The sequence below is a fragment of the Rhododendron vialii genome, chromosome 7a (assembly GCF_030253575.1).
Source record: "Rhododendron vialii isolate Sample 1 chromosome 7a, ASM3025357v1".
NCBI lineage: Eukaryota > Viridiplantae > Streptophyta > Magnoliopsida > Ericales > Ericaceae > Rhododendron > Rhododendron vialii.
Window position 1 is genome coordinate 34,875,019 of NC_080563.1, and position 13,398 is coordinate 34,888,416.

Here is a 13,398-nt window from a genome sequence, read left to right on the forward strand (position 1 = left end):
GAATTCGATCACTAATATATCTTTTTATTGTTAGGTGATTACACATGATTGGTGAGTCTGATTGATTTAACAAATTAAAGTTAGAAATAGTATTCTTATTGCCACAGATGATCTCTAGAACTAAGGCACCAGTGATTATTGCACATAGTAATAGATCTTTCGTCGAAAAGGGGAATTCGAAATAATGAAGGTAGGCTCGGAAAAGAATCATGAAAATTCAAGTGTTAACCCTTTTCATGAGGGATTTAATGAGATAAGCAAAATAGGATTCATTTAGTAGCCAAATAACAAGTTTTGCATTTTTCCCAATAGGTACGAAGTTGGTGGGGTTTTGTCAAAATTAATTTCTAATGAGACTCATGACAGTGCACTAGCTAAAGGTGGAAACATCATTCTTCTATGATTAGGCAGAAGGATCATCAAGTCATTCAAAGCAAAGAAATTCTAGCAACCTGGAGAGCTATATTACAATAGTCAATTTTTTCAAATAGCATATATTCCTTTCACAGAAATTAACAAATATGCTTATTGCTGAAAATCACATCCTGGTTCAAACAAATTTGCTTATAGCTGAAATCACATCTTGAGAATTTAACGTGGATACAACTCAGTAGTTGATACTTCATTTATCGAATGATCCGACACGGCCAATTCAGACCTGTTCTCCTGAAGCAATGGTAACTTTGCATTGTTGCTACCACTATGCAGAAAAAAACCAGGCTCTGATGGTACCTTAAGGCTGAGGGAGGAACTACTTAGCATTAGAACAACTTCAGCCATAGTCGGTCTTTTTGCAACATTTTCCTGGACGCACAGTAACCCAATATGAATACATCTTATCATTTCCGGCAAGGAACCTGAATTAACCCTCAATGCAGGGTCTATGAGATTTGAATTTGTTCCTTCCCTCCAAGTTTTCCATGCCTGCAAGAATTCAACATGTGAATTAAGGTTTTAAGGAATACTAACTTCTTTCATGACTTATAAATGTCATGCATTTTTTCTTTTTCGGGTAAACAACGTTTCGTGGAATTTTAATACTTACGTAGCTTAAAAGTCCCTCTATGTTCTCCTCATTACAGAAAAACTTGTTCTTCTGGCCACTTAGAATTTCAAGAACTAAGACGCCAAAGCTAAAGACATCTGATTTAACCGAGAATTGCCCATGCAGTACATACTCTGGAGCCATATATCCACTGCAATTGTTAATGGATTGGTATCAGTACAAAAATTAAAATATTCAAGAGTTTACCAAGCAATTTGTTTCGCTTTGTAAAGATTACAAAATAAACTGCATGAAGTCCTCTTCTTAGAATTTATGTGGTCAAACTGTTATGAGAAATTTTCAAATGCTTTATCCATAAATGCACCAAAACCATTTGGTAAAGACAGAATCCAAAACTTACCAGGTCCCTGCAATATTGATTGTACTCCAGTGACTTTCATCCACCATAAACAATCTTGCCATGCCAAAATCTGAAATTTTGGGATTCATGTCATCATCTAAGAGAACGTTACTGGCTTTGAGATCACGATGAATGATTCTTAGTTGTGATTCTTCATGAAGATAAAGAAGTCCCCGAGAAACGCCTAGTATGATCTTGTAACGTCTATCCCAACCCAATTCTTTGTGCCTGGTTGGATCTGTATGTTTTTTCGTGCATATGGTTGAATCAAAGCTCAAAACAAATACTCCGTATCTAAAATCGTAAAAACATCTAAATCTTTTGCTTACAAGAACTTTAGTTTAACTCTAAACTGTCATGCGATGAAATGATATTTGCATTAAAGATATATATTGACATCTATATTAGTCTTACTGAATATGAAGTGATCAAGGCTTGACTGGGGCACAAGCTCGTAGATAAGAAGCCTTTCTGTTCTTTCCGAGCAAAAACCAAGCAACCTAACCAAATTCCTGTGTTGAAGCTTGGCCAGTAGCATAACCTCGTTCTTGAACTCTATTTCTCCTTGTAAAGATTCCTTAGCCAACCTCTTCACTGCAATTTCTTGTCCATTCAAAAGCCTACCCTGAAAGTGTAAGAGAAAATATGGTAACCAAATCAAACCACTTTGACCAAAAAGCGATTTTTCATTTTTGTTTGTTAACACAAGATTCAATTACCTTGTAAACGGCACCAAATCCACCTTGTCCAAGCTTATTACTAGCAGAGAAGTTATCCGTTGCAACACTAATAGTTTCAAATTCGTATTGCGACAATTCCACAATGCTAATTTTATCCCCAACTTCAAAAGCAAAACAAGTTAACAGTTGTGTCAATGTAAGTTACAAGTAAAATTACCAAAAAGATCGATTACTACATTTGGTGACTTTCTTTAGAGATTCTACATCATAACAGTCGCCAACCGATACTGATTGTCACGTTGTCAGAAAACTAAGCTATTATTTGTTTTTCTTCATCTACTTTCCTTTTTGGGGAGCAAGTAATTTCAATTGTAGCAAGAGGAGTTTAGACTCCACCAAGGGTCAAAATAAACCATTTTAAACTTACCTTCAACCTCCTGCTTTGGCTTCTTCTTCTGCTTCCTCTTTCTTAAAAAGACGCAAATGTAGACAATGAGTCCTATCACAAGAATTATTGTCAAAACAACAATGATGACCGTTCGAGTTGTATTATCTTTCTTTCCTGCAAAAACCACAAATTCCTTCTTGTAAAGCACCTAATTGCGTAAGCTGAATGTAAGATCCATGAAATATAAAATGACCATCACAGATCAAGTTCTCTTTTGGGTATACAAACAATCATACTTGTTTCATAATGATTTGTCCGGAAAACTAAAAGTGACTTTGAAGGTGATCCAACAACACACTATTCCTTCGGGTACAACCTTGTCTCACATCTAGTAATGCTATGAAGAACAAATAGGCCTAACTAGTTGCCATATACGTATGCATATCAGCCATGTATTGGACACTGGCATGCCTCAGACATACATGTGTAACAAGGATGATAAGAATCTTCCAACTTGATAAATTAAACCCCATCATTCAACTACCGACTCCTATCAAGTTGGAAGATTTGCATTTATCTTGAGACAATTAAGAAGTGTTGGGCTTAATTTAGCACTAGGGAGAAGCCCGTTTAACTGAGCTTACATTTCACTAAAATACAAATACACCTTGCAACATGAACATACCTTGCTTTGTTGTCACGTAATTGGCTGATGGCGGAGGAGGAGCAAAAGTGCGCGCCGGGGGAGGGGCTGGCGGGGGTGCTGCTGCACCAGCAAAAGATTCCGTAATCGTGGACAAATCATACTGAAAAAAACAGCTTGGTCTCATAATATTCACTGCTTTTTTCCTCGGACAAACAAGTTTGGTAATCATCCACCGCTTTCCTCAGACAGGGCATGCTTAGAATTTAGTAAGTTTAACTGGATGGTCAAATGGTATTATGTGAAAGCATGATTGGGATTGGCTCCACGGGTCATCCTTCCCTTTGGTTGGCAATCCCATTGTACAAACCACATGCCCACGGAAGTGTTTGGGAGCCTTTTCTTACTTCCTTTTTTTTACTTTTCGCATTCTTTTTTTTTTACATTTTTGACTTTTTAAATTATGACCCAGTGTTTTAAATGGCGCTAGTAAGGCAGCGACCACTGCCAAGCACCAAATCCTCCTAGGCGGCTGCCAAGCAGTTTGGCATTTTTTATTTTTTTTTTCCGGCCCATATGGTAGCAATTACTTTTAAAGTACCCATGAAAAAATGAGAGTACAGTTGTGCCCGCTAAAAACAAAGAGATGCTTTCACTTTTCTATGCTGCACACGCTACTTTACCTGCAAAACTCATGTGCACGCTTACACAAACCAAAACAAGACGTCAACTGAGTCAAAATAATGCTGAGAACATATATATATATATATATATATATAAAGATGCTGCACTTCTCTCACAGTAATGCTGAGAAAGGAAGTATAGGTGTAGGTGTATTATTATATATAATATATACAAAAAGAAAGTATAGGTGTATTATATAATATAATATACTCTCTCCATTCTAAAATGGATGATAATTTTTGAAATTCGTGTTAATTTTCATCGCTTATATCTTTCAATCTATAATGTTTTTCAATAGTTTGAAAACTCTGTATAATAGAACTAATCAAGAACTTTCAAACAAGATCCATATTGCATATTTTTTGAGATCCATATTGAAAGATATAAAGAATTGAAATTGGCACGAATATCAAAAATTGACATCCAATTTGGGACGGAGGGTGTATATAAAAGCTGCGTTTTTAATAGAAAGCTGATCGCCTCTCTCTCTTTTTTTTAAAAATAGCACGTCGTTCTCTCACTGCTTTTCTCTCTCTGTGAATCAACTGATCGCCTCTGACAAGCACACCCACCCAAACCTCCGACTACTTCGACGACCATCGAGCACCGCCGGCGAGACCACCCAGACCACCGGTGAACCTCCGACGCTCGGTATACAACCTCGGACGATACTCTATTTCTGTATGCGAACCAGATCTGACTATTCTGGCGACCCCTAGCTGCCTAGCCTAGGCGGCCGCCTCTCTCCGCCAAAGCCTCCATAGCCGTCGAATGAAACGCCAAGGGGTGTAGGCGTGGCGATGACCCGCCGCCGAGCGCCTAGGCGCCGCCTAGACGGTCATTTAGAACACTGAATATGACCATAGGCTAGTGTTTGAGAGATATATGCAAAATACATTATATAAATCTGTAATGTTAACCAAAATGGGAAAAACAAAGAATTAGAGCATCCGCAATGGGAATAATCAAAATCGATAATCAAAATGTGTCACGTCAGCATTTGATTATCCATTTAGTTCATAATCAAACCTAACAAACTTAATCTCCACATTGGTTATTTTTGTATCCCTATAAAAAAAACCCCCTACAATACGCAATGCATCTATGTCCAATTGCAAACGAGTTCCAATCACGCACCCAACCACACCAAATTATTTGTCTCAATGAGACGATTCTAATGTGAGGTGTTTTTTAATTTTTTAGTTTTGAATTTGGTTATTGGGTTTGGTTATTGAATTTTGGTTATTGGTAAAAGTTGTTAAGTTTGGTTATTCAAAGGTCAAAATTTGATGAGTTGCTAAGAGGTTGCTAAGTTTGGTTATTACAATGTGAGCACTTTTTTGAGCAAATATTGCTAACTTTAGCAACTTTTTAGTTTTGATTATTACATTGTGGATGCTCTTAGAAGTCAAAAACTCATCTCCCCCTACTTTTTCCTTTTTTGTTTCCTAATATCAATAAATGATAACTCATTTTGTGAGTATTTACTAGGGGTGATCATGGTTCGGATTGGTTCGATTTTAGTATAAACCAAAAACCAAACCAATACCTACGGATTATGAATTTGGAAAACCGAACCAACCCACAAAAGATATAGAACCAATCCAAACCATAAAAATACGGTTTGGTTTCGGTTTTAAACCACGGTTTGCCTTGCACTAAGCTATCCTCTTCAAAAAATATCTAAAGTACTTAAAATTATGAAGATAAATTAAAAGTAAACTTATATTAAAACTAATTCCATTCAAATTACCAAAATATACTAACATCAACTAACTAATTAAGAGTAGAATACCAACAATCACCTCAAGTTTTAAACTGAGAAAATGAAATACTGGTAAGCCATTAAAATGAACCAAATAAGAATACCAACTACTGAACATCTTAAGATAGTTTAACCAAATAAAAGGCCAAAGATAATTTCTAAGACTACTAAATTGAAATGAGGTAGCAACACTACGAGAAAAAGTATGTTTAATGACGAAAAAGTGGCGACAAAATTTAATTTCATCGCTTAATGAGTATATTTGGCGACAAAAAAATAAATTCGTCACTGTTTTGATAACTTCCTTGACGAAATTATTTTGTCACCAATTATAACTATTTAGCGACGAAAAAGATATTTTTGTCACCAAAGGCTCCTATTTGGCGACGAAATAAAATTTTCGTCGCCAAAAGAGTAAAAAAAGAGACGAAATTATTTTTTCTCGCCAAAGATAACTATCACTACAAGAAAAATTCAATTGGGTGACGAATGAAAATCGTCATAAATTGCATGTTTTTTGTCACAAATAATATAGGTGACGAAAAAAAATTTGTCGACTAAAGGTTGTCGAGGATTCCTACCTGGTGACGAAATCTATTTTTCGTCACTTATAGTGCCTTTTGATGACGAAATATTTCGTCACCAAAAAGTGAATAATTGGTGACGAAAATTTTTTCCTCGCTTATTGTGCTTTTGATGATGAAAAAATTCGTCACCGATAGATCACATCGGTGACAAAAATTTTCGTCACCAATATAAGAAATCGGTGACGAAATTTTTCGTTGCAAAAGATGTTTTCATATGCAAAAAGAAATCCTTCTTTCTTGCTCCTGCTGGGTTTCGAACCCGAGTCCTTTGAGTTTTTCGCACAAGCTCCGACCAACTGCTCTACACACACTTTTCAGTAAATATTTGAAATATCTAATATATAACACATATGTTTAACAGTAAAATATATTTCGAATGTAATTTTGAACCTTTAAACATTAAAATTAGCAATTTTGATAAACATGAAAGTTGTAGGCAATTGAGTTATTGTTCAAACCTAATTTGAATTATCTCAATCGGAGATTTTAGTAAAGAGTTATGTCCGAAATACATTTAGTGACAAAGCGCAATTCATAAATTTCGTTGCTGAAAGCGTTAAAATGGTGACGAAATTATTTTTCGTCACCAAAGTTAAGCATTTGGTGACGAAAAAAAATATTTCGTCACTAAATTGCTCTCATTTAGCGATGAAATATATTTTTTGTCACCAAATGATTATCTTTGGAGACGAAAAATAATTTCGTTACCTTTTTAAGCTTTCGGCGACGAAAAATATATTTTGTCACCAAATGGGTACCTTTCGTGACAAAAATATTTTTTTCGTCACTAAACATGTATAATTGGTGACGAAATTATTTCGTCACGAAAGTTGTCAAAATAGTGACGAATTTATTTTTTCGTCACCAAATATACTCATTTAGTGACGAAATTAAATTTCGTCGCCACTTTTTTGTCACCAATTTTCATTTTTCTTGTAGTGTATTCAGTGACGGAAAAAATATTTTGTCGCCAAATGAACCAATTTGGCGACGAAAAATATTTTCGTCTTCTTTTTACGTTTTCAGTGACGAAAAATTTATCCTTTGGTGACGAAATTTATGAATTACGCTTTGTCACCAAATATATTTCGGGCATAACTCTTTGCTCAGAACTTCGATTGAGATAATTTAAATTGGGTTTGAACAATAACATAAAGAGCTACGACTTTCATGTTTATTAAAATTGCTAATTTTAATGTTTAATAGTTCAAAATGCCGTTCAAAATATATTTTAATGTTCAATGTATGTGTTATATATTAAATATTTCAAACATATGCTGAAAAGTTTGTGTGGTGTAGTTGGTTAAAACTTGCGTGCAAAACTTAGGAGACTAGGGTTCGAAACCCCGCAGGAGCAAGAAAGTGAAATTTTTTTCACATATAAGAATGTCTTTCGTAACGAAAAATTTCGTCACCGATGGGTCACCTTTGACGAGCCAAAGGGAATAATTTGTGACGAAATTTTTTGTTATAAAAAAAGCACAATAGGTGACGAAGAAAATTTCGTCACCAAGTCATTTTTCCGTGACGAAATTTTTCGTCACCAAAAGGCACTATAAGTGACGAAAAATAGATTTCGTCACCAGGTAGGAATCCTCGACAACCTTTAGTCGAAATTTTTTTTTTCGTCACCTATATTATTTGTGACAAAAAAACATACAATTTGCGACGATTTTCATTCGTCACCCAATGCAATTTTTCTTGTAGTGCAAAAGGGCAGTAGCAGGAGCATGACCAACTTGTGATGATCACTCCACAACAAGATTAATAATCATAGGAAATTAGGAATGAGTTATGATATATAGAAGTTTAATCTAAATTATCTTGTCAAGTAAAAAAAACTAAATATTGCAGTGAATTTTAATAGGATCGATAAATTAGTGAAGTAATTAACTAAGGTGAATTATAATTAAATTATATAATTGTGTGTGTGTGTGTGTATATATATATATATGTTTTATGCATTATACGGTTCGGAACCATAACCGTGAACGTGAATTCATAAACCAAACCATATAACGCGGTTTCTATTTTTTTTAAACCATGACTTAATCATACTCCTAAAAAACCGAACCAAATCTTTTGGTTTGGATTGGTTTGGTCTAGATTCGCAGTTTGACGAATTTTTTGCTCACCCTTAGGATTTACTATAAGAGTGGGTTGAAAATGAAGAAACCAAAAGCCGAAAGAAGAGAACTTATTGCAGGATAAATGTTACGAAAGATATTCGATACCTGATGTGGCTGGTGGTGTATCATTATAGAAAAGATTGAGCTCGTACCGAAGAGTACAGCTAGGTGCCAAAATTCTCCATCCTGTCGGAGCACCTAACTGCGTAATCTCTCGTGCAGCCCATTGGAGGCAATTGTTGCAATCCATTTTGGACAAATCAGGTGTGCACTGCATTAGTCCATATATAGTCTGAACATAATCCGGACCAGTAATCTTCTGCCCCGTCGCGAACTTGCTGAGGTCCCCACCCGACGCTGCCTTGTCGCGGAGATCGCCCAACAAGATTCCCCGTGCCTGCTTAAATTCTTCCATGCTCGACGCATTTACGCCGCTATACAGTACTTGATACGGATGAGTTGCTTTAATGCCATTCATGGACTTGTTCGAGTAACGCAGCATACATTGCTCATACCATCCAATCGCCCCCTTGGAATTAGGAAGCAGTTGTGGGAGGTTAATAGTGGAATTGTTGATACAACTACGACAGGTAACGAGCTCAACGTCTCCTCTGCAAAGCACAATTGCATAAACTTTGTCCGGATTGTCGCCAAATGAGGAACTGTAAAACCCATATCCATCGGTCCTGCTGGAAAGGGAAGAGAGGAGGGTGTTGAGGTTCGTCTGGTATGTACTATTAGTTGAATAATTGCCAGATCCAGTATCGAAGTATGTGAGATCACTCCATAAACCTAACTCCAAAGTAGATTCTATGTTTACGAGAATGAGATGAAGGAAGAGGAACTCTCTCCATGAACCCATAGTAGCCATGGTCAGATTGTCACCAAGATAATGATCAAGTGTTCATCAAGGTAAAGAGGGGTTGGAGGAACAATGGATGCATGTAATCCAAATTCCAAAATAGACTCTCAACTTCTTAAATAGATGCATAAGGAGCACTTAAAAATCCAATAATAATTAAAAAAAACACACACAAGAATGATGCTTTTTATAAAGGCTTTTCTTTTCTCCCGGGAGCAGCTGAAAAAGTAGGAGGAATCTCTAGCTTTATGTTCTTTTATCCCATTTTTTTGGGTTAAATATTAGAGCATTCATGTATTAATGGGAATCCGAGTATTCCAATATTTCAGACACTAACTAAAAAGGAAACGAGCACAGAAACCAGCTTTGTGTTCTTTTATCCCATTTTTTTGGGTTAAATATTAGAGCATTCATGAATTAATGGGAATCCGAGTATTCCATTTCAAACACTAGCTAAAAAGGAAACGAGCACAGAAACCCACCCGAAAGCCCAAGGAAGCTTCTATGGTGCATGACATGTTCTCGATCACTAGGTGTCCGGGGAAACCATAGAATCTCACAAAACTTAGCTACTTATTGACAATTCTGATCTTTTCTTTTTGCTCATCTATAGGATTTGGAGGGAATAAAGGAAAGGGAAAGATATGATTCGCGGAGTTGGAATTTGAACCCAATTAAACATCACGCCTGAACGAGAATGTCTTGACCAACCTATTAGTCTTGACTGACAATTATGTCCGCTAGTTTTGCTTGTATAGTCAGAATTATCCTATGCAAACTTCTTATGCGGAACTCAGACCGGGTTGTTTTGCAAAAACATTTGGAGCTTGTTCGTTTGGGGGTTTCAAAACCCCTGCACGTGGTATCCAATAAATTTTTTCTATCTATCTCTCTCCACTTATTACCTTTAAAAATATTCCTCAAAATTCAAACCGAACAGGGTCGAATCTTGGGATGCAGTCACAGATATTGAGAGGATGCAATCACAGTGGTAATGCATCCTCTCAGAATTTATTCTCAAAATCCCTTTCAAACACTCCCTTGGTGATTCATTCATTCTTTTACCTATTCCCTAGTTGAACCTGTCCAAGGTTTTCCATATTAGAACATAATCCCCTAGGCTCCAAGCAGACGACGACTTCCCAAGTCAAACGAAAACAAAAATGAATAGCAAAAAGAAAGCAAGAAAGAAAGAAAGGATTGAAAACAATGATTTTAACTCCAAAAGCTTTCAAGATTTTCGATCATTTGCCTACCTGGTTCTTTTAACACGTCCTATATATGCGAAAATTTCGTTCCTCAGCTGCCATTATAGGGGGAATCATCAAGAAGAATCATCAAGAATTTAATAAGCCTTTCCAAAGCCAAACATGACTTTGTTTGCTTTGGTTTTCCAGAACCACCCCTCTTTCTCAACACGGTCCCCAATAAGTTTGATAGGGAAAGGATCTAGACATTGAAGAGAAAACAACAATAAATTTTGAAGTAACCATTTTTGACAAACAGGAGAATCGAACACAATAATCAACGGTAGGATCAATGAAGAATTGTTGTATATCGAGCAGTCGACTTTTCCGTGACGGTTTAGTGAGATTAATAAATATGGATCCACTAATAACTATGTAAAAAGGAAGTTCGATTCTTCTAAACTACAAATACATTGGGACTTCACAGAGATCTAATAAAACCATGACAACCAGTTTCAATTTTCCTGATTATAGTCCGCACCCTTTCGGAATATCTTCTCAATAATCACAAATAACGTTACTACTTTTTTTCTCCTCCAACTTATTAAAGGGAAGAAAAAGATGTGAAAGGCACAAATCTACTACATTCAAAAAACCGAAAGGGTAATAGAATTATTGTTAGAAAGATTACACATGGTCGGCGTTGCGTGGTGGTGTTGGCTGCCTGGGCGTCGGGTTTCTGGTCGGAGTTAGGCTGGAGCGGCCTCCTCAAATAACCGTTCTGGTAAATTTCCACCGCTGCCCTTAGACAACTGGTACAATCACCAGGTGAAAGACCAGGGACACACTGCATTAGTCCGTACACAATATTCTCATACTGATACTGGGTATAATTTTTCTCATCCGTTGCAAACTTAAGGGAAGAATTACCCTCAGCCGCCCTGTTTATCAGCTCATCGACCAAATCATCCAAGGTCTTATCGAATTCATCGATCCAGTCTGTAATGTTTCCTGCATACACGACTATGGCCGGTTGCAAGTCCATGGATGTGAAAAACGACTTGTTAGAGAACCGGACAATACAATGAGAAGTTTTTTTTTTGAAAAGAGTCATTCATTCAACATAAGTCCATCGGGCAAAAACAAATTCCAGAACAAATACAGGAAAGAACCAAAGTAATCTAAATGTCGATCCGGCACCTACTGCCGAAGCAAGCTCCGCGATAACACCGATACATAAGAACCAATCTTGGTCTAGATTACAGAGGATTTAAAAAAATCCACAGCTCAAACCCTAAACAAATAAGCATCGCTGAAATTTGAAGGTAAAACAACAACAAAATCAACTAGAATCTAACAGGTCTTATGGACAAAAACCACAGAGTCACCGGCCTAAACAGAATGAGAGTCGAAACACCGGACCATGGCGACCGAAGACCAGTCTTCATCCAGCCGAATGCTACTCAGCCCAAACAAACACCACCAACCCCACCAACACCATCAAAACCCACCACCCCCAAAACAAACATCCAGAGACCACCAACACCGAACCATTCCTCAATAGGCGCCGTATTATTCGCCCACCACCATCACCCACCAGATCTGGAATACCCAGACTGGTACAGAATCGAACAGGGGATACTCGCCGATAGAAAAGGAAAACTGAAAAAAAAAACCCGAAGAAAAACGAAAACCGCAAACACCAACTGCACACCTTATTATACTCGTCGTCGGACCAGGAACAAAACAGATCTGGAGACGATGGAAGAGGAACGGGACAGAGGAGTCACCATCCGCCGGCGAAGCTGGTCGAAGGATCCCTTGCCGTCCTAACGAGCCGCCACCCGAAACCTACAGGTCATGGAGAACACGGCGAAGAGAGAGAGGAGAGGCGAGGAGGGCAGGGGGGAGCGGGGGAGGACGGTGGGAGAGGCGGAGGCCCCCCTCCCCCAGATCTGGAATCGTTATCTGTTTGCTTCTGTCTTAGATAAAGAAAAGAGTGCTTCTGTCTTGGGGGGAGTAATACAATGAGAAGTTGATCCAAAATCAACCGCATCTTTTTGGTTTGGACATTTCGTCATTATAGCCTGGATCGAGGAATTGACACATTCAAAACAACTTTGGTTGGTACGGTCACCCCTGCAGAGTGCGGGAGCATAGATTGTCGGAGTCTTGCTGTGGGAGTCGTGGGACAGTGGCGATGTAAAATTCACCGTACGTGCTGTTTGTGGTGACATTATAGGGGAGGGAAGAGAGAATTAGGTTGCGGTTTATGCCGTACGTGCTGTTTGTGGTGAAATTATTATTGGAACAGAATTGAGCAATCGTCAGGGGATTTGTTGCAAGTATACAAGAAAGAAGGACAAGCAAATTCAAAGTGCCCATTCCCATGAGCCCATCAGTAGTTGAGTTATTGCCACAAGAATGATGCTTTCTAAAGGCTTTTCTTTTCTTCAGTACCCGCTGTAAAAGTACTAGAGGAATATCTAGTTTCATGTTCTTCTATCCCATTTTTTGGTTAAATAGAGCATTCATGAATTAAAGAGAACACCTAATGGGAATTGATATTCACACTTTCTTTTTTGTTATTCACACTCTTTTTTTTTTCTTTTAGCAAAAAATATACACTCACTTTTAACACTAAAAAACAAAAAAAATAGAATGTGGATAACAAAAAAGGGAGTTTGAATATCAGTTCCCTACCTAAAATGGGTTTATAATAATTTGGAGACCTTAACTGAGTTATTTTTCTTTGACGCTGTCGTAAATAGGAGAGAAATTTCAAAGTTAGCTATGCGCCAAAGGAAGGAATACCAAAAGCAGAGGGTCGATTTCAGACACTAACTTGTATAAGGGAAACAACTACAAAAACCCACCCAAAAGCCTAAGGAAGCTTCAGGGGAAACCATAGAATCTCATCAAAGCTTAGCTAAGAATTGACATTTACTATGGTCTTTTCTTTTTGCTAATCAATAGTGTATAGGAGGAAATAAGGAAAGGGAAAGACACTTACCCAAAAAAAAAACAAAGGTTGCGGAGCTAAAATTTGAACCCTAGCTTTAGAATT

At 37.4% G+C, this 13,398-nt stretch overlaps 2 protein-coding genes across 4 annotated transcripts; both read right to left on the reverse strand.

The window, feature by feature from the left end:
* Positions 1-442: 442 nt before the first annotated feature.
* LOC131333920 (cysteine-rich receptor-like protein kinase 44) lies at positions 443-9,366 on the reverse strand. Of its 3 annotated transcripts, none has more exons than XM_058368740.1 (8): positions 8,388-9,366; positions 3,160-3,237; positions 2,514-2,648; positions 2,126-2,247; positions 1,821-2,031; positions 1,407-1,644; positions 1,046-1,196; positions 443-924 (listed from the first exon to the last, which is right to left on the reverse strand). In XM_058368740.1, the coding sequence occupies exons 1-8, from the start codon at positions 9,151-9,153 to the stop codon at positions 592-594; spliced, it is 2,034 nt and encodes a 677-aa protein (XP_058224723.1). In that variant the 5' UTR covers positions 9,154-9,366; the 3' UTR covers positions 443-591. The 3 variants fall into 3 exon arrangements, with proteins under 3 accessions (XP_058224723.1, XP_058224722.1, XP_058224724.1); XM_058368739.1 differs by having other exon boundaries at positions 3,160-3,240; XM_058368741.1 differs by lacking the exon at positions 3,160-3,237 and having other exon boundaries at positions 8,388-9,365.
* Positions 9,367-10,848: 1,482 nt separating this feature from the next.
* Positions 10,849-12,703, reverse strand: LOC131333928 (cysteine-rich repeat secretory protein 4-like). The gene has a single exon (XM_058368756.1). It carries the CDS (start codon positions 11,443-11,445, stop codon positions 10,936-10,938), a length of 510 nt encoding a protein of 169 aa, XP_058224739.1. The 5' UTR covers positions 11,446-12,703; the 3' UTR covers positions 10,849-10,935.
* Positions 12,704-13,398: the final 695 nt, after the last annotated feature.

Coding starts and splice junctions, on each gene's coding strand:
- LOC131333928 (XM_058368756.1), bottom strand. CDS start 11,445: ATGACTCTTTTCAAAAAAAAAACTTCTCATTGTATTGTCCGGTTCTCT.
- LOC131333920 (XM_058368739.1), bottom strand. CDS start 9,153: ATGGCTACTATGGGTTCATGGAGAGAGTTCCTCTTCCTTCATCTCATT. Junction 1,645..1,820: donor CCTTGATCACTTCATATTCA/GTAAGACTAATA, acceptor AAAAACATACAG/ATCCAACCAGGCACAAAGAA. Junction 1,197..1,406: donor ATCAATATTGCAGGGACCTG/GTAAGTTTTGGA, acceptor TAACAATTGCAG/TGGATATATGGCTCCAGAGT.